The sequence below is a fragment of the Maniola hyperantus genome, chromosome 12 (assembly GCF_902806685.2).
Source record: "Maniola hyperantus chromosome 12, iAphHyp1.2, whole genome shotgun sequence".
NCBI classification, from domain to species: Eukaryota; Metazoa; Arthropoda; class Insecta; order Lepidoptera; family Nymphalidae; genus Maniola; species Maniola hyperantus.
Genome location: NC_048547.1, coordinates 2,118,763 through 2,143,885, shown reverse-complemented (window position 1 = coordinate 2,143,885; position 25,123 = coordinate 2,118,763). Strand labels below are relative to the sequence as shown.

The 25,123-nt window shown below is 38.0% G+C and overlaps 3 protein-coding genes and 1 long non-coding RNA gene across 6 annotated transcripts; 1 reads left to right on the top strand and 3 right to left on the bottom strand.

The window, feature by feature from the left end:
* Positions 1-1,958: 1,958 nt before the first annotated feature.
* Positions 1,959-13,033, bottom strand: LOC117987165 (titin-like). Its single transcript, XM_034974124.2, has 4 exons — positions 11,984-13,033; positions 11,162-11,225; positions 5,942-11,069; positions 1,959-5,125 (listed from the first exon to the last, which is right to left on the bottom strand). Exons 1-4 carry the CDS (start codon positions 12,637-12,639, stop codon positions 4,722-4,724), a joined length of 6,252 nt encoding a protein of 2,083 aa, XP_034830015.1. The 5' UTR covers positions 12,640-13,033; the 3' UTR covers positions 1,959-4,721.
* Positions 13,034-14,436: 1,403 nt separating this feature from the next.
* LOC138403102 (uncharacterized) lies at positions 14,437-15,366 on the top strand. Its single transcript, XR_011237391.1, has 3 exons — positions 14,437-14,605; positions 14,693-14,802; positions 15,228-15,366. It is a non-coding gene; the product is annotated as an uncharacterized lncRNA (long non-coding RNA).
* Positions 15,367-17,707: 2,341 nt separating this feature from the next.
* Positions 17,708-24,092, bottom strand: LOC117987164 (uncharacterized). 3 transcript variants are annotated; one of them, XM_069502148.1, is made up of 3 exons: positions 23,699-24,092; positions 21,613-21,756; positions 17,708-18,684 (listed from the first exon to the last, which is right to left on the bottom strand). In XM_069502148.1, the coding sequence occupies exons 1-3, from the start codon at positions 23,706-23,708 to the stop codon at positions 17,870-17,872; spliced, it is 969 nt and encodes a 322-aa protein (XP_069358249.1). In that variant the 5' UTR covers positions 23,709-24,092; the 3' UTR covers positions 17,708-17,869. The 3 variants fall into 3 exon arrangements, with proteins under 3 accessions (XP_069358249.1, XP_069358248.1, XP_034830014.2); XM_069502147.1 differs by lacking the exon at positions 23,699-24,092 and having other exon boundaries at positions 17,708-19,926; positions 21,632-21,764; XM_034974123.2 differs by lacking the exon at positions 23,699-24,092 and having other exon boundaries at positions 17,708-19,926.
* LOC138403096 (uncharacterized) lies at positions 21,911-23,691 on the bottom strand. The gene has a single exon (XM_069502242.1). It carries the CDS (start codon positions 23,082-23,084, stop codon positions 22,059-22,061), a length of 1,026 nt encoding a protein of 341 aa, XP_069358343.1. The 5' UTR covers positions 23,085-23,691; the 3' UTR covers positions 21,911-22,058.
* Positions 24,093-25,123: the final 1,031 nt, after the last annotated feature.

Here is a 25,123-nt window from a genome sequence, read left to right as displayed (position 1 = left end):
AAATTAAAATAAAATTCACCCAAACCAAATGGAGGTCTAGGTGAATCATTGCCTTTGGTTCCCACACAAAAACTAAACTAAATTTAAGTTTACATAAAATCATATTATCGTCTATAGTACCCGACAGGGCGAGATGGCAATCGAGGTGGGGACGCCCCGCACACCCGCACAGTCCCCGCGGTAACCCGGTGCGGGGCGTCCGGCGCCTCATACCCGATTGCCATCTCGACCTGTCGCGAACTATATCTGCATATTATTCTGTAAAGATAGAATTTTGATAATTAAGTAGGTACTTCGCACCTTCAGAATTACAGAGACCTAGTAAGTAGGTACCTACCTACTTAGTGTTTCCCGCGCGATCAAGACGCTCATGCAAATTGGACGATATACCTACTTACTTAGGTACCTAAAGGTACGAGTCTGCATTAAAAGACTTTATTATGAGACTATTATGAAAATAATAGTCATGCTCTACAATTTTAGGCTGAAATCTATAGAGCGCACTTTGACTTTGCTCAAACTTAAGTTTGAGTTAAAACGAGACAGATTTATGTGAGAGATATAGCTGTCACGTTTTAACTCTGTCTTAAGTCTAAGCAAAATCAGAGTGCGCTCTATAGATCTCACCCTGAGTGTAATGCTGAGATACATAATATGTATAGAGCGCACTTTGATTTTGCTCAGACTTAAGACACTGTTAAAATAGCGTTGAGACTGTCTCGTTTTAAACCGAAAATTAAGTCTGAGCAAAGCCAAAATGTCTATAGGATAGAAGCAGAACTAGTGTTTATTGTAATCTAACAGAACTAGTAAGAGGCAGAAACATTAAACTTAAATTTGGTTTAGTCTATTTACAACCGAATCTACGACATCAGAACAATAATTCTGATTTTAGTTTGTAGGGAGTAATATACTAACATTACATTTAAAAAAATTCCTTATACAAAGTGTTGGAACGATCCGACTCACGACTGTGGGGTAGTTTCATACAGGGTGTAATTAGTACGCTAGCAAAAACGAAGACATGTGATACTACTGACTGACGCTAGAGGTCAATGAACGTTGCGTAGGTAGGCGCCGCGGGATCAATGTTGCGTTGTAGACGGGGTATTGACCCTGAGTTTTGCACGCTATACCTACATTGCGGGTTTGAAAAATACTTAATCACTAAAACTACAAATATACCTAAGGCAAATGGTAATTGGTGATCGTGTTTAGGTAATATAATATTAGCGCTAAGTTTTTGCTAGTGTTTTAATTACACGTAGTTAATGTATTGCTAATTGCTTAGCTTTAAAACTCTCAATGAATAATTAATACATGTTCTTTTAAGCTCATGGTTTAGTGGTTTAGGGTCCTTTAAGACGTGCCACAAACACAACCACACCTCAGTAACAAAAAATGTAGGCAGGTATGGTTAGGTAGAAAGTTGCCCAACGGATGTCGCGAACGCGCGGTCAATATCACATAGGTACCATTCTTTAAAAATCTCCTAGCCATAAAACTTGGAGAAGTTAGCTCTAGCAAGTCATTTGCACTGTATAACACGCAGCAAGTCAAACTCTGCAAGTTTTGTATCCTAAAATACAATAAACACTATCATGACAATAACAGCTTACTTCAAGTTTTGTTGTTAGTGTACACTTACTCGTAGCATTAGTAATTTGAATGCAGTGTGGCTGCGGCAATGAATCTTCGGACAGCGGCAATAAGACCATACACACGTACGACTACCCTGGTGACATCTTTGCCGCTGTGGTGTGGTCCGTCTGAATAGACCCTTATCCTCAAATCAACAACAAGTAAACATTTTCAGTCCACTCCTTTACCCGTCGAGCTATTGAGGCTCGATATTAACTTCTCTCTACGTGGATAGAGTTATAGCAAGTAAGAAGTGGTTCTGAGATGCATAACTACATTCTAAGTAGGTACCTTCAAAATAAAAATAAAAAGATTCGATATGTCAATATTATTTTTAATGTGCAATATTTTTACCCTGACCACTTATATAACGAAGATATCAATTTTATTGAAATTGTGTATAATGCGTAAAAAATAACTTCTCAGGCGCCAATTTTATCTTTGTGTCAAATTTCATGTCAAAAGTACAATCTTAGTCCCATCGACATAAAGTAGTACTTAGAAATTCTTTGCTTAGTCCTCATTCATGGACCTAGAATTTCCTCATTCTAAAGGTGCGCTGTACTTTTGACATGACAGTTTACCCATAGAGTTAAAATGTCGCGAGAGAAGTCATTTTGTACGGACTATACCTACTTTGTTTTATTCGTTTATTTTTGAGAACTAAGTATTTGTTAAATAGGTACATAGATATAACATCAATAACAGATTTTTAATACAATGAGAAATACGATCCCAAAGATCAGAAGAAAATTTTATGTAATCACAGACCTAAGGAATATAATAGACTAAATTACTTAAAAGTCAAGATCAAATCGTTTATTCAAAGTTTGTAGGTACCATTGTACACTTTTTGACTGTCAATAATTGTTGAATTTGTAAAAATATAAAGATGTCAGAATGAGAAGGTTCTACAGTAAACTGTTGTTAAAAATTAAAAGACGCAAGTAGCTATGTTGAATGTACGAACACAAATAAATATAAGTAATAAAATATTTATAATTTAAATAAGACAAGACAAAACGAAAGTTTTACAATTAATCTTCCAGGATCATTAAATACACCATTATTACAATTAACTAATTAATCAGCAAGCGAATTAAACGACAAAAGCAGACAAGTCCACCCATTAATACATTCAAAAGAGACAACAAAATAAAACGTGAATAATTTCGTCCATTTAACATTTGCAATATTATTATATTCATAACAATTAAGTAATGCAAAATTGTGCTCGACATTTTTCACATTACTGTGGTCAGCCTTGTAAATAAAAATTGTGGAACATAAAAGTTATCAATGTCATACACACACGTTAAATTGTCATATATTTCATAACTTATAACACTGTCTTATAGTAAAAGAAATTGTAACCACATTCAGACAAGTCAATTGCCATCAAATCTAATAGCTTGAAAGGTGCCACTATGCCATATTACAAACCTGCTCCAATTTTATAAGCACGTTTGTTGGAAAGGACTTTTTCGGTCATTGAAAAACACAAAATATCGTACATCCCCAAAAAAACAGCCGTAACCAGGCCGAACACAAAAAAGGATGCTATTGAGATAAGATTAAAAACACAGTCAAATTTTCTTTCGATCAATAAGACCGCCATAACTGTAGTGTGAAAAAAATATGTCACAAGTGTCAGTTACTTGTATTTTATTCATAGAGATATAATAAACATTCGTCCAAGATTTTATTACTCACTTAATGTAAAAAAGTGTAAAAAAATGTAGAGAAACTGAAAACTTTTTTCCGTTTCTCTACAAATATAGATTTTTTTACCAATCAATAAATTCAATTTACATTCTGCAAAAGCTTGATTAATTTTATGTCAACTAAAATGATAAAAGCTAAAAATCAATAACCTAGGGGGTAACAGTGACAAAAAAAGCACCTTTCTCTCAAAACCTGTTTTCATTGAGATATAACAGTTTTTTAAGGATGTGCGATATAAAAATATTTGAAATTATAAATTGTAATTTTATTAATAAAAAAATATTAATAGCTCGTGCATCACATTAATTTTACATATATAAAATTTGAAGCAGTGAATGATAGAGACAGTTTTACTGAAATTGCACCATGCTGCGTCGATGATTATATATACCTAACGTAAAAATGAAATTGAATCCTTAAAATTAATAAAAATATATAAATAATTACTCTCTTACATTTATAATATCTAATATCTAGAACAAATTGACAAAATATAAACCTATATTGGTGTTAATCCGGTTATACACAAAGCTCAAAATAATATTAAAAGGACAGAAATAACGCCATCATAGGCATGAAAAAAGAACAGCTTGATTTAGAAGTTCTGTCAGATTAGTGTATAACCAGACTGTCACCATATTATAATATAGTTTTTTAAGTTCATTACATAAAATTAATTTACATATCGTTATTTATTTGTATTAATAAAGACAAGACCAACGCCCGAAACCGCGATAAAAATATTTTGTCATTTTGATGTGACATATTTGACTCTTAACACGCCGAAATAGGAAAAATATATTATCTATGAACAGTGGTCCGTCTGTTACATTTTGTGAGCGCTTCGTGATGCGTGATTTTATCTACATACTAGCGTCCCCTATAGCCTAGCTTTAGCATTTTCAGATACTATGAGTTTTATGAACCAACCAGCGTCTGTGTTAAATAATTGAATAACAAATCATTGTTGTTCTCCACGCATCACTCCTAGCACCATACCTAGATACAATCAATACTATAATTGCAATCTTCTGACTCGATTTAATAATTCAATTTTAACCAATACCATTTTAAAATGATCAAAATCAATATAAATAGACACAAGTTGAGTGTTGTTCTAGAGAAGCTGCATTAGCCAGTTTTCCATTTAAATGTTTGCACAATGCAACACTGTGTGTGTAATACCGCACACAACGATGTTTGTTCACAATCGCTTAGTCTACTCTTTTCTTTAGTCAATGAATTTTTTGAAAATATTTTACACAGACTCTGGAGACATTTTCACTGTAAACAGTTTAAACTGTATTACGAGGCATACTCAGTTCTTCATTTAAACCAATATTATAATAATATAATTACTTTTTCTTTTCAAGTTTTTTCGTCACGGGCACAGATTTAGCACTTCTCAACGACTTAAGACTATCACTCTTAACTGACTTACCGGTATCAGATTGTTTCGTTTCATTGCTTACACTAGATTTTCTGGTCGCTACGCCGTAGGTTTTATTCGAGTTGGTAACATCTGGTTTGGGTTTCTTGTTTATTGGTTTAGTGTAAGAGGGTTTAGTGTTAGGTTTGGTGTTAGTGGGTTTGGTGCTAGTGGGTTTGGTGCTGACGTGTTTGGCGCGGGCGTCGGGCGGGGGAGAGCGGCGTCGCCGTATCCTGGGCGGCGTGTGGTCCAGCGTGGTGTGCCGGGACAGCAGCGCCGCGCTGCTGAACAGCTTCCCACAGTCGCATCTATGCTCCACTTCTGATGTGCCTGCCCAACAGTGACAAGATGTTCAGAAACTAAGCTCTTGAAAATACCATCACAAATTATTTATGCTTATTTCGTGGTTTAACGACATATTTTAATGTAGATAACGGGAACATACCACTATTAATGTTTTTATTTGTCGATATTTCAAACCAATTGCACGGGTCGTGGTTACGAGGGGACTGCGGTGCTGCGAGAGATGAAGTTCGAGCTAAAAAATACTTTAAAATCCTAAACACCTAGTTGAATGACCGCATGCACCAGCTGATTCGTGCCGCGCAAGCGGGAGCGCGCACGATCGACACAAGCCGTCTCGTTCGCTCACAGCCGCTTGCTTGGGGTCATTGTCCAATGACTCAACACAACAAGCTTATAACTTCGTAATTTTTCATTAAATATTTTTGAAGTTTTGTATGTAAAAATATTCGAGACGTGTTTCGGTTTTGGCGTAATACTTATATGACTACTTCGGAACGTATAAAGTGCGTAACCACTCTAACAGTTATACCATTTCACTGTGATGACTCATGAGTCCCGCAACCGCTACTTGCGGGTGACAGTTATTTTATTCCATTACAAGTTAGCGTTAGTTACGTAATAGTCAACGTCACTGCCACCCTCCCGCTAGCCCACGAGCCATCGCAGTCAAGCGATACACCTATAGATAGTTATAGTACGCGACAGGTCGAGATGGTAATAGGGGAGGGAACGCCCCGACAGCCCCCGCCCTAACCCGGTGTGAGCGAACGCGGGTGACATGCCTCATACCTCGATTGTCATCTCAACCTCTCTCGAACTGTACATGATTGAGTTACTTACGTTTTTTTGGTTTTACTTTAGGCGTGACCATTTTCCCGAGAGATTTCCTCTTCGCTAAGCCGACGAGTGATTTTCGTTTCGCGGCTGGTGACTGCCTTTTAACTTTCCTCTCTACAGTTGTAGTTTCTTGTTCTGGGAAAGAATATTTCACATCACTATCATCCGAGTCTGTGGCCAGTTCTGTTATGGGGGTTAACTTCTTGTCAGCCAAAACTTTGGATCGCCCTTCGATCGACCGATCTGGTCTTGGTTTGCTCTCTACAGGTTTAGCCTTCAAACGTGGCATTTTTGGCGGATGTTGAAGCGAAATCCTCCTATTCACCAAATCTTTGGAGTTAGGTCGTTCAATTTGCAATGAACTGCGTTTTAAGGCCCTAATTTTCATGAACATTTTGCTTTCAATATTTTCTTCTTCCATAAAGTTTGGATTCAGCATGTATCTTATCTCATCCTCATCGCTCGATTCCATAGGCTTAATTACTTTAACATTGTCAATGATGGGTAAAGAAGTATTGTCTGATTTGTGCTTTTTTGTCTGTGTTGGGGTTACTTTGTCCTTGTTTGCCTTCTTTTTCGGCGTTGGTGTTTCTACGATTTTTACCCGTTCTTTGACTTCTACTTTTTTAATTTTAGTTAATATCTCATCGTCATCGATCTTTGTTTGCTCATTTGTTGCATTGCTGTGTCTCTTTTTGGGCATAACATCATTGCTTGGTTTTACATCTAAGTTTTGTTTTGTATCTTCTATTTGTTCTTTCATATCTTTATCAGCTATATCTTTAAGTTGTTGTTCTCCTTGATCCTCCATCTCCTTGACCACGTCAGGTGCTGTTGTTTCGTTAGGTGCTTCAGAGTCATCAGTTGCATGGATATCTTCCGTAGGTTGAATATCTTGTGACACGTCTTCTTCAGATTTATCGTTTTCCGCATCAGGTGTTTCCTCGCCTGCATCGATTTTGGCTTGCTTGGCGGCCTGTTTTGCCGCAGATTGCTTTTTCTTTCTTAAACAAATCACTGTATGCTTAGTCAAGGAATGCTCATTGGGAAAGACCATGTAACACAGGGAACATTCATGTATTATGTCCTTCGTTGACAACGAACTTTTCACACTTTTATCGTCCGACTTTTCAGAACTAGTCTCGTAATGTTGTTCTTTATGTTCCAATAGATCTTGTAACTTTTTAAAGACCTTTTTGCATATGTCGCAATGATGCGCCAGAACTGACTTGGAAGTTTCGGTCGTGGCTTGCGAAGTGCTCGTATTACCTTTTTTATTGATACCGTCGTGAGTTTCTCTGTGTTCAACGAGATGATGTAGTTTTCGGAATGATTTGTCACACGGTTCGCATCGAAAGCCAGCACTAGCGTCATCACTTTGCGTTTTTGAATGTTTGCTCTCGTGTACTTCAGACGAAGTCTTCCTGAGCGACCTGGAAGCCATGGAGCTTGGATTATGAATAATTCGATGTTGCACTAAATGGTGCAACTTTCTAAATTCTTTTCTACAAACTTCACAGCTGAAAACTGACTTATTTGTAGTGTTACTTGCAAGCTTTTTGGTCTTTTTCATATCTTCGTTTTTGTGTTGCAGTTTGTGGTTAACCAAATACGACAATTGCCTAAAGGTTTTCCCACATAATTCACAAACAAGATTCGTATTGGGTAGATGTTTAGGATTGCGCACAAGTTTTTTTGTTTCTGGGTGATTTGTTTTTTCATCAGAAGGTTTTGGTTTAACCGGCGTGTCTTCAATGACGACGACATCTTCAATATCGCTACTAGGTTTTGATGCTTTATCATGATTTTCTATGTTTTCATCCTCGTTATCGTTTTCCCCCTCTGTATCATTATCTTCTATATCAGATTTGCTGCTGTCACGTAGTTTTCTTTCCAACTCCTGAGAGTTTCTCAGTCTTCTTGGACTTCTTTTATCTGAATCAGATCGGTTCGGTGAAGGGCCAGTACAATGTTTCACGTGTTTAAATAGAACATCTTCCGATCTAAACAGTTTACTGCAAATGGGGCATACAATGTTTTCATTAATTTTGCCCATTGTCCAATTTTCTTTAACGATTTCTCCGTCACTGCTTTCATCTGAATCGGTGTATGTTTTCGCGGGTTTTGCATCGATTAACCGTGGTTTCTTTTGCGGGCTAGGAGTTTTACTGGTGTCAGATCCCGGTTCAGGTAAAGGATATTTCCTTGGCCGACCTCGACCTCTTTTCACAGGGGTGTTCTGAGGAGTTTCGGTAGTCTGACTTACTACACTTGTATCATTACTCTCAGATTGATTTTCAATCAATTCCGCAGCTTTAACTAAACTGTCTAACGCTGTGCTCATATTATGTCCTGTAAAAGCTTCAGTTTTGGGCTGATCTGATTTTGACTTATGTTCGTCAATTCGATTCAGTAAGTACGATTTCTTTGGCACAAGATTTTTTGTGTATTTAGCAGATTTTTCCTCTATTTTACGTTTTTTTGTGGGTGAAACTTTTATTCCAAGATCAGATGGTTCAATCAACTGGATTTCAGGTTCTTGTTCGACTGGTGTAAGAACCTGTTTTCTTTGATGTTTGGTCTTAGACTTTTCATCCGTAGGTTTAGGATCTTGGGTAGATGCTAGAATTTCTGAATCCAATGACTCTGAAGCACTATGTACTTCAGTATCAGCTTTATGATCCTTACATGGCGATAACTCTTGGCCTTGCACATTGAGCGGTGTTGGAGTATACTCCGTGTCCATAAATACGACTTTCACAGGCTTGTCTTCGATCATCGAAATGGGACATTCCAAGTTGCGTTTGGCTGTCAGCGCAGATTGATATGCTATTTGCACTTTAGACTGATAATTTTTATTATACGCGTCATCCTCGCGCATTGATTTTAGTGTAGGTATTTTGCTTGCTTGATTATTGTGCCGAGCCGCAACGTTTTGCTTATTGGAAGATTTCGCCTTCGATTCAGCAAGCAATAATTCATTTCGAGATAACTTCTTAACAGTATCTTTTTCAACGACCGTTTGTACAACGTTATGTTTCTCTTTACCATCAAAATTAACAGTTAAACAGTTTTCGTAAGTTATTGATTTACTTCCGGCAAATTTATCGAAATCTGATTCTGTGATTATTACGTCCTTTTTAGGTTCCGTAAATTTTTCTTTGCAAGATAATAAAGAAATTAAATTCTGTTTACTGACGTCAACGTCGCCTGTAATAGGTTCATGTTCTATTATTTCCTCATCCGAAGTATCATCCCGCACGGGTTCTTTCACAATCGTTTGTTGCTCTGTGGCTTTGAACGGAACTAGGTTAGGTAGTTTGCTAGTGTTATTAATATTGTCTTCAAACTTATTCAATTGTTTGGTCTTATGGTTAGCAATTTCAGAAAGCTCTTGAGCTGGTTTTTCCGTAAACGAAAATCCGTGTAACTCGTTCATTTTCATCTCAATATAGTCTAGAGAACCAGGCAATGGCATTGCATTTTTTGGATTTTCAACTGTATGAATTGTCATTTGTTGTTTCATGTGAATCGGTGTGGTAGTTTTCATCTTTAATGCTCTGGTAATAATACCTTCAACAGTTTTGTCGATTAACTCTTGACTATTTATTATTTGTTCTTCCGAATTTAATGGTTCCTCTTTAGTAGCTTTTTTAATATCTATTTTAATATTTGCAGGTGCAGCTTGTGTTTTCAAAGGAGCAATCACGGGTTTAGCAGTATTTGGTTGCTGAATGGCAGCAGATTTATTAACAAATGCAGCGGTTTCCATTTTACTACTAAACTTAGGCACAGAGCCAAAATCAGGATTTTTTGTAGGCAGAGACGCAGTGGATTGTCTTTGACTATCAAATTTCTTTAGCACGTCTCGTCTATTTAAATCATTGGTCTGCTTAATTTGGTTTGTGTTGGAGTTGGTTGAAGGTATCTTAGTTTCTTTTATTTTATTTAAAAATTCTTGTCTATTAGCTTCGGTCCATTTACCAAAAGGAACTGCACTATTACAAGTATTTGGGTTTGCTATGACTTTTGGTTTTGGGATTTCTTTTTTTGCATCAACCTGTTTAGGCAATATTGTTTTTATATTTGTGTCTTTACTTGGTACTTTGGAAGATTCGACAACATCTTTAGATACTTTCTGGGATTCAACAGTATCTTTTTTTGTAAGAGTTAAACTTAATGGACCCTGCTTTGCTTCACTCTTAACGGAATTGTGTTGGAGTTTCCCTTTCATATCTTTATTACAAATAACATTTTCAATTTGAGACTCTATACTATTCTTACTAGCATGTGTTGAAACAAGATCATGAACTTTATCATCACCTTTTTCATTTTTATCTAATGCTTTTTCTATGTTATCAGATTCATTCTTTGTATCATTATTTCTCTTTATTAAGCTAATATTATTATCTATGTTATCTTTACCACTTTCACTAATCTTATCGCTCTTAATCCCTTCATCAGCAATGGTGTTTGTATTTGGGTCCATGATTGACTTGCTTTGTAAGTCACTACTTTCTACCACATCATCTTTTTTAATTTCCTGTAAACTTTTATTTTCTATCGCAATCTCAGTATTTGCTTTTTCTATGGATGTAGAAGATAACTTTGATTTTTCAGTGGATGCTTGGTCAATAATAGGGTCAGTTAATAGTGTCCCATCATCTTTTTTATTTGACTGCGACTGACCTTCATCAAGTTTGCCATCACTTACCGTTTCATTACTTAAGGTTACTGATAGATTTTCTGTGGGCTTGGTTCCAGTTTTGTCATTTCCTTTTACATCTTCATTCACTGTTTGTTCTACCATAGTTATTTGACTATCTTCTGTTTCAACAAATGACTCAAGTTCTTGTGTCTTAGCATTTTCGTTGAATTCTTTAGTTTTAGCTGTATGTACTTCGATAGTTTTCTTTATATAATCTGAATGTCTGTTGGGATGCAAATGTTGATCAACCATAGTCTTCGTAAGAGGAATGCCCTCTTTATTTGGAGTTGAATGATATGTCATTGGTGGTGTCTTGTTTATTTTGTCAATAATTTTATCGCAAGGTTCATTTATTATTTTGTTTAAGTCCTTGAGTGGCACATTAGTTATTTTCTCGCTTGATCCATCACCGTCTTTAGGAGACTGAAATGAAATATAACAATAGTTAATTATAATTATTAACTAGTAATAAGAACAATAGTTTAGCATTTAAATAAATGTATAAGACTACTTACCACTTCTTTCGGGATTTCGATTTGTATTTCCTCATACACCTCTAAATTTCCCTCTATATTCTCTCTGTAAAATTACATTTGAATACAAATATATTTTGTTCTACAAATTTCATACAAAGAAAGCAAAATAGACAATGAAAAATAAATAGAGAGTGATAAATTACAACTTTTTAAAAAAACTAGCTTATGCCCGTGACTTCGTCCGCTACACCGGGTGTACTACACAAATATCCTTTAGTCATAATAGCTATCTGCATGGCAAATTTCAGCTCGATCCATTCTGTATAAGTCGCGGCACATAAGTCTAGCGCTGAACGAAACCTGGTGGGGATAGCTGGGATGCCCCGCGCACTTCCATTGTACAGTCGCATTCTGAATTGTTTTATTATCGCTGTTGATTTTTGTTGTTTTTCCAGTGAGATGTTGTTTTTTAGCTAAATACTATTAATTAACTAAAGTAATGCTTGTATTAGGCTAGGTTGGGCAGCTTTTATATGTATAAAGACACCCCCCTCTCTTACAATGCACTTTGCACACAACGTGCACAGCTCGCAGTGAGGAGTCTGCTGATTGCCGCGTCACATAGACAGACAGAAGAAAAACTAGTTAGGTGTACTGAGAAAAAAAAGTGTCAGCCAGTCTTTATACATCAATATTTACACTAAAATAACACATATTTAACTGGATAATACTACGGTTGAAATGTCTTCTTCTTCCGTACCTTATACCACACTACGTGGGGTGGGCACAACATGTCTACTACGGTTAAAATGCGTTTAGAGTTAAAAGAGGAATAGTCTGGTACTTTTCATGTAAACTTACCTCACTTTCAGAAACTTGAAGCTCGGCTGCTGCTGGTCATCATCAATGATCTGAACAGCAGAGAGTTCCTTCTCACCCGATTTTCTGTACAAATACAAGCCGTTACCAATATCTATTGCATCCACGTTCTTGCCGTCAATCTGAAGCACCACCTCCGTGTCCTTGCTCGGAATGGGCTCGACCTCGTCCGAACCCTCCGTCAACGTATCCTCTGTGACGTCCTTTTCCGATGGGACTGCAGCACCCTCGCTCAATTTCAACTCGACCTTCTCATCCTCCAAAACCACATTGTCGTCAATGACGAGTTCATCGCCATCGTAAGAGTTTTCATTGTCATCGAAAATGTTGACACCGCCGGAGAGAATGTTAGCAGCTTCGATGTGTTTACCAATTTTAAAGGTATCATTGTCCGTCTTAGGAATAGGTGACAAGTTACGAGGAACGATACCAGTTTCCTCAGTTAAAGTTCGCTCGGCGTCGGCGGGGCCCGCCGGCGCTTCCTTCGAGGGGGACACGCTGAACGTCGAGTCGACGTCGGAGAGCGAGAAGTACTTGGACGAGCTCTCGTTGGCGGACATGAACGCCTCGCTCGGCGGGGACGACGTGTCCAGCGTCGAGTCCCCGGCTTCCCCGCGTAACTGATTTAGTCTATCCATTTTCACAATTCATCTGTTTTGACAATAATATAAACGGTCGAGCGAATTACACGCACACAGTTAATCACACTGTTTATGTTAATTTTGGTGTTTAGACGAAAGCTAAAGAAAACATTTGAAGGTTGGCCAATTAGCACTTAGGTCAATAGCAGCGATTTACGAGTGAAACTTTTTTACTGGAACAAACGATAACGAAATTGTGACACTTATTAAAATATCAATCCCTCAGCTTTAGTATGCGCAGGTAGTTAAAATAATTTGCGGCATACGTAATCAACGGAACGATGTCAATAACCTGTGCTCTTTAGTGTTTGAATATTATTTTTGCGATAATTTTCTCTAACAAAACAACACATCAAATATCAAAGATGGACGTCGCGAAAAATAGATAACGATGTTGCAATAAACGGTACTCCTTTTTCCCATATTAGCTGCTTTTAAACCGTGATACACATGCCAGTGAATGATAATATGCTGTCTGTACTCGAATTTTTAATTAAACAACATTTTTTGACGTTTCTTCGAATTCTAATATATATAATAGGTACCCTGAAAAATCGTAGATAAGTAATAAAGGTAGATCCAGGAACGTTTCCTTCTCTCATTCGCACTAAAAAGAGAGCACAGATAAAGTTACTAATGTGATAAACAAAGACGCAGCTAACCTATTTTTTGTCCCTTATCTTGTAACTGTAGGGCGATTGTCTAAAACCTGCATCAATCATTATTACAATCTCAATTGTTCTGATTGGCTGAATTTGTGCGATTCTTGTTGCAACAATGCATTGTGGCCAATAGTGAGCGAGCATTAACAAATCAGAGATGATTGCGATCGTGACATTGTAGCTGTCAAACAACCGCGGTAGGGCCACTGAGATGATTGCGATCGTGACATTGTAGCTGTCAAACAACCGCGGTAGGGCCACTGGTTTTTTTCAAGAATACATACAAGAAGTTGCAAAACAAACTTTGGGAATTCGTGGCGTAATTGTATTTCTCATGAGTTATTTACTTGTTTTCACATAAAAAACGTTGAATACAAATATTGTTGATCGGTTAATACAAATATTGACTACTAAACAATGGTAATAATTGTCGTGTTATTCATCGTTACGTCGTACTATCGCTATCTCATACGCGGTTGCACAGTACTTACATCTACCTATTATTCTATCTACGTGAAAAATAAATAGTGCTGGGGGCAACAACCTAGTTATTGGTATGAACCACCAATCCAGTTGGTACAGTAGCTATGGGTAACTTTAGAAACGTGTCAAATATTGTGAGTCTGAGTGAAGCGACCGCAATGATATATCTGTCTGTTCGTGTAAGTGGGCCAACTCCTTTGACCTGGGTCTACCTGTATCGGTACCTGCTTGATGACTCTTTGGAGGTTCGAGTGTTGGCCGACTGTCCGGAGCTGGCTTGAGGTGTTACTGATGCTTGCTCTATGTTGTTTGTAGCAAGCATGTGGCGCTGCCATTACAAAAACGGTAGTGAGCATAAAGTAAAGACTTGTTTGGGCGCATTGGGCCAAAGAGTATTATAATATACCTACATACCTACAGACCTACAGTGATATACAGCATTGGGCATAGAGATTGGATCCATTGGATCGCTCTAGCTGAGAGGCGTAGCGTCTCTCCTCTAGTATATAGTGATCTGTGGTCTCTCAGGTCTATGGTAGCGTGGTAGCGTCGCGTTGGGCGAACGGCACAGAGTACCTACCTACATTGAATATAGTGGTTTCATATATGTTATTGGTCTGTGATTGATAGTGGTGAACGGTTAAAAAAAACATTTTGTTTATGAATTTGAATCACTTTGAAATTGGATTTTAATGTTTTTGTTTCTGTTTTATGAACTTTGATTTGTGATTTTTATATTCTAATACCTACTTAACTAGTTCTAGTACACATTGCACACTGCACATAACGAAATCAGCAGAATCCAATACATCACATTGGTAAGTTTCGTTAATAGTTTCCATTCTTAAGAATAAACTAAAGGTACCTAAATTAAATTACTCCTCTAAAATTGTTTTCTCTTTCAGGGGTTTCTAAAAGTCAAGTCGAAATATTAATATAATGGCACCACTAGCAAGCACAGTGGTTAAAGAGAAAATGGCACGGAAACCTCGCGCAAAACCCGAAGCGATTAAAGGTAAAAAACTTCAGCTCAAAATGAAGTTACATGTGGCGTTTTTTTCTAGCTAATAGCTTTTTCTACGGCTCATAATTCTAACTTCCATCTTCATGCTATGACCCTGATTGTGGTCAAACTAAGGAATTTATTAAATGGGGGCGATCACAATAGATCGGCAACGGTAAACGTGATACAGGGTCTGAATAGCCCTGCACAGCCGCCAAACACCAAGAAGAAGTAATTTACTATGAATATTTTTGTTTCATGATTCTTCAGTAAAGCATATTTTTTTATTTTATTTTAATATTATAAATGCGAAAGTGTGTCTGTCTATCTGTCTTAGCCTTTCACAGCCCATCTGTGTACCACTTTATAGTTCTTTATTTACACCATAAAAAGATACATTAATAGTATTAATAGTAAGTATAAGTATGTGTTCTCAGTTGCAGAAATCACTCCAGCGACACCAAGTAAGGCAAAAGTTGCCCCTAATCCTGCCAAAACAGCTGCCACCCCGGCCAGCATAAGGAAAACTAGAAAGTATAGACCAAAGCCTGCCCACTCAGGGGTCCCTATGCCAGAAAAACTTAAAAAACTGATAGCAAAACAATTACAGAACCAGGGTGATCTTGATGATGAGACTTTTTAAACTGATGCCAACATTATTGTATATGAGAGATAAGGACAGAGATAGTAATTATTATCTCTGTCCTTATCCCGTTCGGGCCGTTCCCCGACGACCGAATTTTTTGTGACATTCCTTGTTTTGTCCCTGCACCAGTGGGGTGATTCTCTAACTTAGTGTCTAACACTGAACGAAAGCCACAGAGCTCATTTTTTAATCTGTTGAAGATCTACAAAAAAATTTTTACTACCACCCAGTGAAGCAGCAATGTAGAACCAACCAACCTCGGTGGCTATCATTCTGTGTTAGACACTAAGTTAGCGAATCACCTAGCAGGTCTGCTGTACCTACCCTTCAAATTATTATGCACCAATTACTGCATAGCCAACATACCTAAATTCTAGATTTAATAAATACTAGACATTAGATTTTTATATTTTCTACTTATTTTTTCCATTATTCTATCGTTCTTAATGACCAGGAGGGCAGGAGCTTTCACTTGTAATGTAAAAGTTAATAATTTAAAAAAATTTAAATGTAGTATATAGTCTGTACAAAATGAGAACTCACGCGCCATTTTAAAATAAGGTCTAAAATTGTTCTTTTGACACGTAGATAGAGTAATAAAGGTAGATGCAGGAACGTTTGCTTTCTCATTCGCACTAAAAAGAGAGCACAGATAAAGTTACTAATGTGATAAACAGAGACACAGCTAACCTTTTTTTTTGTCCCTTATCGTGTAACTGGTTTTTTTTTCAAGAATACATACAAGAAGTTGCAAAACAAACTTTGAGAATTCGTGGCGTAATTGTATTTCTCATGAGTTATTTACTTGTTTTCACATAAAAAACGTTTAATACAAATATTGACTACTAAACAATGGTAATTATTGTCGTGTTATTCATCGTTACGTCGTGCTATCGCTATCTCATACGCGGTTACACAGTACTTAAATCTACCTATTATTCTATCTACGTTTTGACATGATAGTTGACACAAAAAGTTAAAATGGCGCGTGAGAATTTAAAATTTATGCATTATTATAACATATTGTTAAGTATAGGTAGTAATAGTTAGTCATAGCGTAGGTACCTACCACGATAGATACGACAATTATTGTTAAAATGTATTTGATTCATGTAACCATGGACCGTGGTCACGACGGGACCATCGTCATGTTTAGGGCATGCGCAGACGAGGGACTTTTGGAGGACAAAAAAAACCGGCCAAGTGCGAGTCAGGCTCGCACAATGAGGGTTCCGTACTACAGTCGTATTTTTTCGACATTTTGCACGATAATTCAAAAACTATGATGCATAAAAATAAATAAAAATCTGTTTTAGAATGTACAGGTGAAGACCTTTCATATGATACCCCACTTGATATAGTCACTCACTTCGAAAGTTCAAAATACTAATTATTAGTTCATGACCACAATTTAATTTTTTTTGTGTGATCTAACCCTAAATTCACGGTTTTCAGATTTTTCCCCAAATGTCAGCTATAAGATCTACCTACCTGCCAAATTTCATGATTCTAGGTCAACGGGAAGTACCCTGTAGGTTTCTTGACAGACAGACGGACAGACAGACAGACAACAAAGTGATTCTATAAGGGTTCCGTTTTTCCTTTTGAGGTACGGAACCCTAAAAATCCGCGAAACGTATACTCGAATTTTTAATCAAACATTGGGGCCGATTCTCTTGTACACAATCTCTAAACTAAACTAAATTAACAGGTCTAAATTTAGTGCCATCCTTTTCCGCAAGCAACATTATGAAAGGGATAGCAATAGATTTAGACGTGCCATTTTAGTTTAGTTTAGAGATTGTGTACAATGGAATTAGCCACACTGATTCCGTTGCCTTTCTCTAAACGAAATTTAGAGTATCTGCATCCTTTTCTTTTTAACAATGCTAAAAAGGGACAGAACATGAACTTTACATTTAAAGACTCCAAATTTTAGTGCACGCTACAAAACGGTAGGCTCGTGGCTGTGTTCGTTGTGCTCAGAATCAGTACCATTATTTTTTGATGTTTCCAGTGCTACCAGATTTTTATTAAAAATAAATAGTGCTGGTGGCAACAATATATTATTGCTATGCACCACTAATCCAGTTGGTACAGTAGCTACGGGTAACTTTAGAAACGTGTCAAACATTGTGAGTCGATAGTTCAATGGAATTAATGGTTTATCCTGCTGTAAATTATTTAGTAACATCTAAGAACACCTTATTGTTCAATAAAAACATATTTACGTAAATCATATTTGGTGGTGTGTTTATGAAAACGACTGTAATCGAGGCACTGGTATATTTGTGATCATTAATTAACTTTATAAGCTGTATGTGGCGTGTTCGCCCGTTGCACCGCGAATGCAATCTTCTTCCGTCGAAGGCAGATGTCGCGCGGGCACCCCGCGCCTCCCGCCGCCGCGCCGGCTGGTTGAGTGCGGTTGCACTAAACATCCTGCCCGCACGAGTTGACGATTGGCAGGGGGCAAATATTGTTGAAGGCCCGAGTGACGACTCCCTTCTTAGTTTTGATGTCAGCCACTCGAGCCACGCCGTCCTTGCCAAGATGCACCCTCTCTACTCTTCCCAGCTGCCATAGGAGTGGTGGCTGCTGTTTATCTCTGACGAGCACCAAGCTCCCCAGCTGCAGACTTGTGGATGAGCCCCTTTTCCATTTGGTGCGCTGTTGGAGCAGAGAAATGTACTCGTCAGAAAATCTCCTCCAGAAGTGCTGTTTGAGCGCCTCGATGCGTTGGTAGCGCTCCATGGTGGCGATGTTTGCATCGCTGACCATTGGGCTAGGAACCGACAAGAGTGAGCGTCCTATGAGGAAATGAGCGGGGGTTAGGCAAGTAAGGTCGGAAGGATCGGAAGAGAGAGGTGTGAGTGGTCTGGAATTCAGGATGGCTTCAATCTGAATCAGACAGGTTGTCATCTCTTCGTAAGTTAAATGTGTTAGATTTAAGATGCGTTTTAAGTGGAATTTTACCGATTTTACAGCAGATTCCCATAATCCCCCGAAGTGCGGGGTATAGGGGGGGATTTTACGGAATTCAACACCCCTATTACTAAGATCTGACTTGATGTCGTCTGAGTATTTTGAGAAAAAAGATGCGATTTCGTTACTGGCTCCTATAAAGGTCGTAGAGTTGTCGGACGTTACCGATACTGGCTTACCGTGACGTGAGATAAATTTTAAAAACGCTGATATGAAGGCCTCCTTTGTCAAGTCCGTGACGAGTTCCAGGTGCAAAGCTTTAACTGCAAAGCAGACAAATATGCAAATGTAAGACTTTTCCAGTTTGGCACCCCTGCCCTTACGGGTTGCTATCATTATTGGACCAGCGTAGTCAATTCCAGTGTGCAAAAACGGGAATTCTAAGCGTGTTCTATCCGCGGGTAAGTCACTCATCATAGGTTGAATTTGCTTCGGTTTGAACCTGCAGCAACGAATACAACTATGCACGACGCGTCTAGCGAGGTTCCTCCCCCCCAGTGGCCAATATTTTTGTCTTATGAAAGACAAAAGGAGTTGAGGTCCTGCATGCATTAATGATATGTGTTCTTTTTGAAAAAGGATTTGTGTGAGATGATGTTTGCCACATAAGAGTATTGGGTGTTTGATGTCGAAAGAATAATGTGAGTTTTTAAGCCGACCTCCCACTCTTATGAGTTCATCTGAATGAATGAAAGGTGCTAAAGCGCTCAATCTATTTTTGTTTGGGAGAGGCTTTAAGGACTTTAGTAAAATGTATTCCTCTTTGAATATTTGAAGTTGCACGCATTTTATTATAAAATTTTCTGAAGTTTTTAATTCTGTGGTAGATAATGTTTGCGTTAATTTATTTTTAGGATGTTTGCAATTGTGTATGAATCTTTGTATGTAAGCAAATGATCTAATTAAATGCGTGTAACTTGATGTTTTATGGATGAATTCGTGTATCATGTCTGTGTCTGTAGTTTGTGTCGTTGTCGTGTGTAAAACTATTTCTGATGTTGCCTGTGTGTGTGTGCTTGTTAAATCTGATTGTGTGTTTGGTATGATCGGAAATTGTATGTTGGTTGCCTTAAGAAAATCTGGACCAGACCACCACAGTGCGCATGAGCTAATGCTATTTGTTGCAACTCCGCGTGAGACTAAATCGGCAGGATTTTCCTTTGATGGAACGTAGCTCCATCTGTGACTGGCTGTACTGTCTTGAATGTCACCTACTCGAGTCCGCACAAATGTTTTTAATTGATTAGACTGCGTTTTTAGCCATGCTAACACGATTGTGGAATCAGTCCAAAAATAGGAATCGTGTACCTTAAGGGTTAATGATGACATCACTTTGGCGTGAAGTCTGGTAGCGAGGAGCGCACCACAAAGCTCCAATCTGGGGATTGTGGTAGGCTTCAAAGGCGCCACTTTGTTTCTAGATGCTAGAAGACGAACTTGTACCGTGCCATTTGCGTCGACCGCTCTCACGAAGATACATGCACCGTAAGCGCGTTCCGACGAATCTGAAAACGTATGGAGTTCCAACCGAGTAACGTTATCAGTACTAACCCAACGAGGAATGCGAAGTGATTTAAGAGAAATAAGAGAAGATACGAAATTCAAAAAGGTGTTTTGGGTATCTTTTGTCACTTCATCATCCCAACCGCATTTATTAATCCAAAGTTTTTGCATGAGAATTTTTGCTTGAACAGTGCAAGGTCCTAAAAGACCAAGAGGATCAAAGATCTGACTTATAAGTGATAGAATTTTACGTTTAGTAATTTTCTTTGCTTTTGGGTCTAGGTTAATTGTAAATAGTAAATTATCTAAACTATAATTCCATTGAAGACCAAGAGTTTTGCAAGGTAATGTGTCATCTAGATTTAAGGTTTTATTAGTGTTAATTTGTTCAAATGCATTATCATTAGTTAATGATTTTAAGACTTCGGAGTTATTTGATTGCCATTTACGCAGCTTAAATTGCGCCGACAGTAAGGTCTTATTAACGTTTTTGCACAGATCAATGACAGATTCTATAGAATCACCTCCGCTAATAAAATCGTCAACATAAAAGTCCCTAGATATGGCGGTTCTTACTTTAGGATCTGAACATTGTTCTGCCAACGAAACTAAGCATTTAGTAGCTAGGTACGGTGCAGATGCTGTACCGTAAGTAACTGTGTTCAGCGTAAACGGTCTTATGTGTTCACTCGGATCAAATCTAAACAAAATTTGTTGAAGTGAACGTTGTGTGGGTTCGACTAAAATGGCTCGATACATTTTCTCAATGTCTCCCGAAACTACATATTTATGCTGACGGAAGCGCAGTAAAATAGAAAGTAAGTCGTCTTGGACGACAGGACCGACCATTTGAATGCTATTGAATGTTTTGCCCTTATTTAACGTAGAGGCATTGAAAACGACACGACATTTTGTCGTGGTAGAATTTTTCCGAATAATCGGAAAATGGGGCAAATAATACCGGTTTTGAGAAACAGGTTCAGTAGGTTTTGAAACGTCAGTGTCACTCATGTGACCTAAGTCTCTATATTCAGTCATAAAATCGTAGTATCTCTTTTTTAAGACTGAATCGCGTTGAAATCTACGCTCTAGTGCTAGTAAGCGATTTTTGGCTGAGTGATAATTATCGCCGAGAACATCGGGTGACTCTTTTAAGGGTATAGTAACAATAAATCGACCATCAGAGTCACGTCGAGTGTTCTCTGCAAAACTTTTCTCGCAGGCTTGCTCTTCTAGCGTTAAGTTATATTTAGAAGAAACTGACTCTAATTCCCAAAATCGTGTTAGCAAGGCATCATCGCGCTGAGTGAAAAAGCAAGACGATTGATGTGCTTGATTTTTGTGTGGCTCTATATGCGCCTCGATTGTGCCAGAAACTAGCCAACCGAGCTTTGTTTTTTGCAATTTTGGACATTGCTTACCGAGATCGATGAAATCTGAACATATGATGTCCCAGAAGACATCTGCTCCTACCAAGATGTCGATAGGTGAAGAAATGTGGAAAGATGGATCAGCTAATCGAATATGAGGCGGTAACTTTAAAGACCTGATATCGATGTTGCATGATGGTAATGTGTTGGTAATCTGAGGTAATACGTGACACTCAAGATTAACCTTGAAATCCCCTGAGTATGACTCGAGAGGTAAGGTGCAAGACTCTGCTATGTATGATAACTGATTGTTAATACCTGTCACAGAGGAGCTTACGTTTCGACGCACCAAACCCAGCTTCTCACACAGGTGCCGCGTGACGTAATGCCCGGTGGAGGCATTGTCTAGAAGAGCGCGAGCAGGATGTAGTTTCCCGTCTGCGCCGACCACGTTCACCAATGCTGTGGAAAGCAATGTAAGAGGTTTGTTACTCGTCTGAATAGTGGAAGATAAAGCAACTGTGGTGTGCTGTTCAGTATCCTTGTGTAAAAGTGTGCTGTGCTTTAAAGTACAGTACTTACAGTGTGTCAAATGACACTCCCTCTCCCGGTGTCCCGGTCTTAGGCAATTTTTACACACACTGTAATTCTTAATTTTTTCTAATCGTTCATCAACATTTAATTTTCTAAATTCAGAGCAACTGAATAAAAAGTGATTTTGTGTGCATAAAGGGCAAGTAATGTTTTTAATTGTAATTTTCCCTTTATTTAAATTTGTGTTTTTTTGATTGTGTGTTCTGTTTATTCTGTGTGAATTGTGTATTTTGTTGAGTTTGTGATGTTGATTGTCTTTGTGTTTCGTCAAGTTGTATGGTATCTAGTAAATCAGCTCTGCCAATTAGAAAATCTATAAATTGTTGTAATGTAGGAGACGTTGTTATTGTGTTGCGATGTTCCTCCCACTCACGAAAGGTAACACTGTCTAACTTGCGACTCATCACATGAACCACCAAAGTGTCCCAGTGATCAGTTGCTTGACCTAGGGTATTTAATGCACATAAATTACGATTAATTGTATCGACTAAATTTCTTAAAGCTTTGCCAGACTCTTTTGTTATTGTTGTGAAATTTAATAAAGCATTTACATGAATGTTCACCAGAAGACGTTCATTGTCATATCTAGATGAAAGCAATTGCCATGCTACGTCATAATTTTTGGAAGTGAATTCCAGATTTTTTATTACAATTAAGGCACTGCCTTTAAGAGCAGCTCTCAAATAATGAAATTTATTGATATTTCCTAACTTGTTATTGGAATGAATTAATGAAAGATATGTGTCTCTGAACTCAAGCCATTGATCCATATTTTCCCCGTTAAAGGAGGGAAGCGAAATTTTTGGAAGACGAACAAAGTCGTGAAAGCCACCGTCTCTGCTTTCGCTTCCTTCACTCGTCTCGGACATTGACAACCGCCGCTGGAGGTGATGCTTGCTTTTGTTCATGATTGTGCGTGCTTCGGCCACCAATGAAAAATATTTCGTGTCGAATTCCTCACGCTCAATAAGCAGTTGACTGGTATCGTCCGTCAATATCTCGAGCTCCGTCTGAAATTTATCAAAATCACTCTGTAAACTATCGATTTTACTCAGCCGACATTCCAGTTCGTTATATGGAGTTTCATTAATTTGGTCGCATTTATTTATGGTAGTCATATAATTTTGAAATAAAGTTAGTTTCCCCTTAATGCTACCACGAAGTTTAATCAATTCTTTACTACGTGCTTCACTCATTTTTTAACGAATAATGTCGTGCCAAATGAAGCAAAGGTTGTAATTTGAAAAGTTGAAGTTAAAATAATAAGTAATGTGAAAAAGTAATGTGAAAGAAAAATGTAAAAAAGTCCGCGCGTAATAAAGTTATTACTCGCGAAATAAATGCCTAAAGTTTTAAATGCAATCCAGTAGGCACGAAACTGCACTGACGATGCGCGATAAGGAACCGGTTTAGATATGCCTACAATAGACACGGGCCGTGGCCGGTGGCTCGCTCGCTACGAAATGCGTAATAAGTACCTATTACCTATCAATTACGTGTATGAATTATTAATGAATTAGCAATATTTTAGCTAATTATTTAAGTATTGTATATGTTTAATTATTGATTTGTATTATAGTTGGTAAAAACAAAGCTTTGTGCATTAAATTTATGATATTTTAATGCTTAACTGCTTATAATCATAATCTAACAGTTAATTGTAACTATTAGATTATGAAATAATGATTTAATGATTATATGATTTGTGATTAACAATGAAGTGCGAAGAGATCACAATGTCCGATCCAAAAAGAATGCTAGAAGACGGAAATTAAGAAGGACTAAGAAGGATATTTTGGAACAAACTCACTCAATGTCATGTCCCTGTCCTCTGGTTTCCGCGATGCACTTCTTCTCGCGAAGTCTTCACTGGTATATTGAATTTTGTTTGATTCACGGTGTGGGCTTCTTTCTTCCAAAACCAAAAAAAATGTCCTTTCTTCTTGGTTTAACGGACGAAAAATGTTTTTTCTCGCAGGTGAAGGACCAAAAATGGTGGTGTGTTTATGAAAACGACTGTAATCGAGGCACTGGTATATTTGTGATCATTAATTAACTTTATAAGCTGTATGTGGCGTGTTCGCCCGTTGCACCGCGAATGCAATCTTCTTCCGTCGAAGGCAGATGTCGCGCGGGCACCCCGCGCCTCCCGCCGCCGCGCCGGCTGGTTGAGTGCGGTTGCACTAAACATCATTCTAAAATCCATTTTTAAAGCACTATTATACCATCTCTAGGTACCTACTTATTTTATTTTAGTAATTATTTACTAGTTTTATAATGCTTCTTCTTTACTCTTCTTGTGAAAGTTCAATCTAAAATAGAGAAGCAGGAACTGGTTCATGGACTCATTCACATGAACCAACTGAACCACATACATCACTAGCATCTTAAATATGGTATCATTATTTTACGATTTGACATACCCTGATGCACGCGAAGTCGCGGGCATCAGCTAGTATAAAATATTTTGTAATAAAGTTAATAAAAAGTAGAATGATTGTTTACTTTTATTGATTTAATAAGAAGAAATCTCCCAATCCGCACTTGGCCAACGTGGTAGACTATGGCTGAAATTCAGGAGACCTGTCCTAAGTAGTAAACTGGCGACAGTTTGAGATTTCCGGCCGATCTCCGGGTTTCCTCGGAATGAAAAGGTTTTAGGCCATAGTCCACCACGTTGACCAAGCAGTTATCCTCACGATGTTTTCCTTCACCGTTAAAGCAAGTGTTTCTTTTTAAATAAAAATGGCGAGGAAACGAGCAGGCGGGTCACCTGATGTTAAGTGATTACCGCCGCCCATGAACATTTGCAGTACCTAGTACCTACCAGAAGAACCACCAATGCGTTGCCGGCCTTTCAGGAATATGTTGGTCCGCCCCTTGTTGTAATCTAGTGGGAACATCGCCAAAGGGAGTTGATTCCACAGTTTGCTTGTGCGTGGAAAGAAGGATCTGGCACAACGGGCGGTTGTGCCAGTGTGCTCCAGGCACCCAGGTGGTGAGGGTGGTTATTTTAAAAATAAGTAGGTACAGTATTTTACCCTTTTTTGAAAAGTATCTTAATTTGATCCTAGGGAACTACCTACCAAAAATTCTATTCGATCGATAAGTGCAACAAAAATGCATTTTTTGTACCTATTATAGTTCACAGATTTTGTGGGGAAGAAAAGAAACGTAAGGAAAATCGCTGTGCACTGTGCACGCTCTTACTCTTTATCTATGTCATTGATTGACA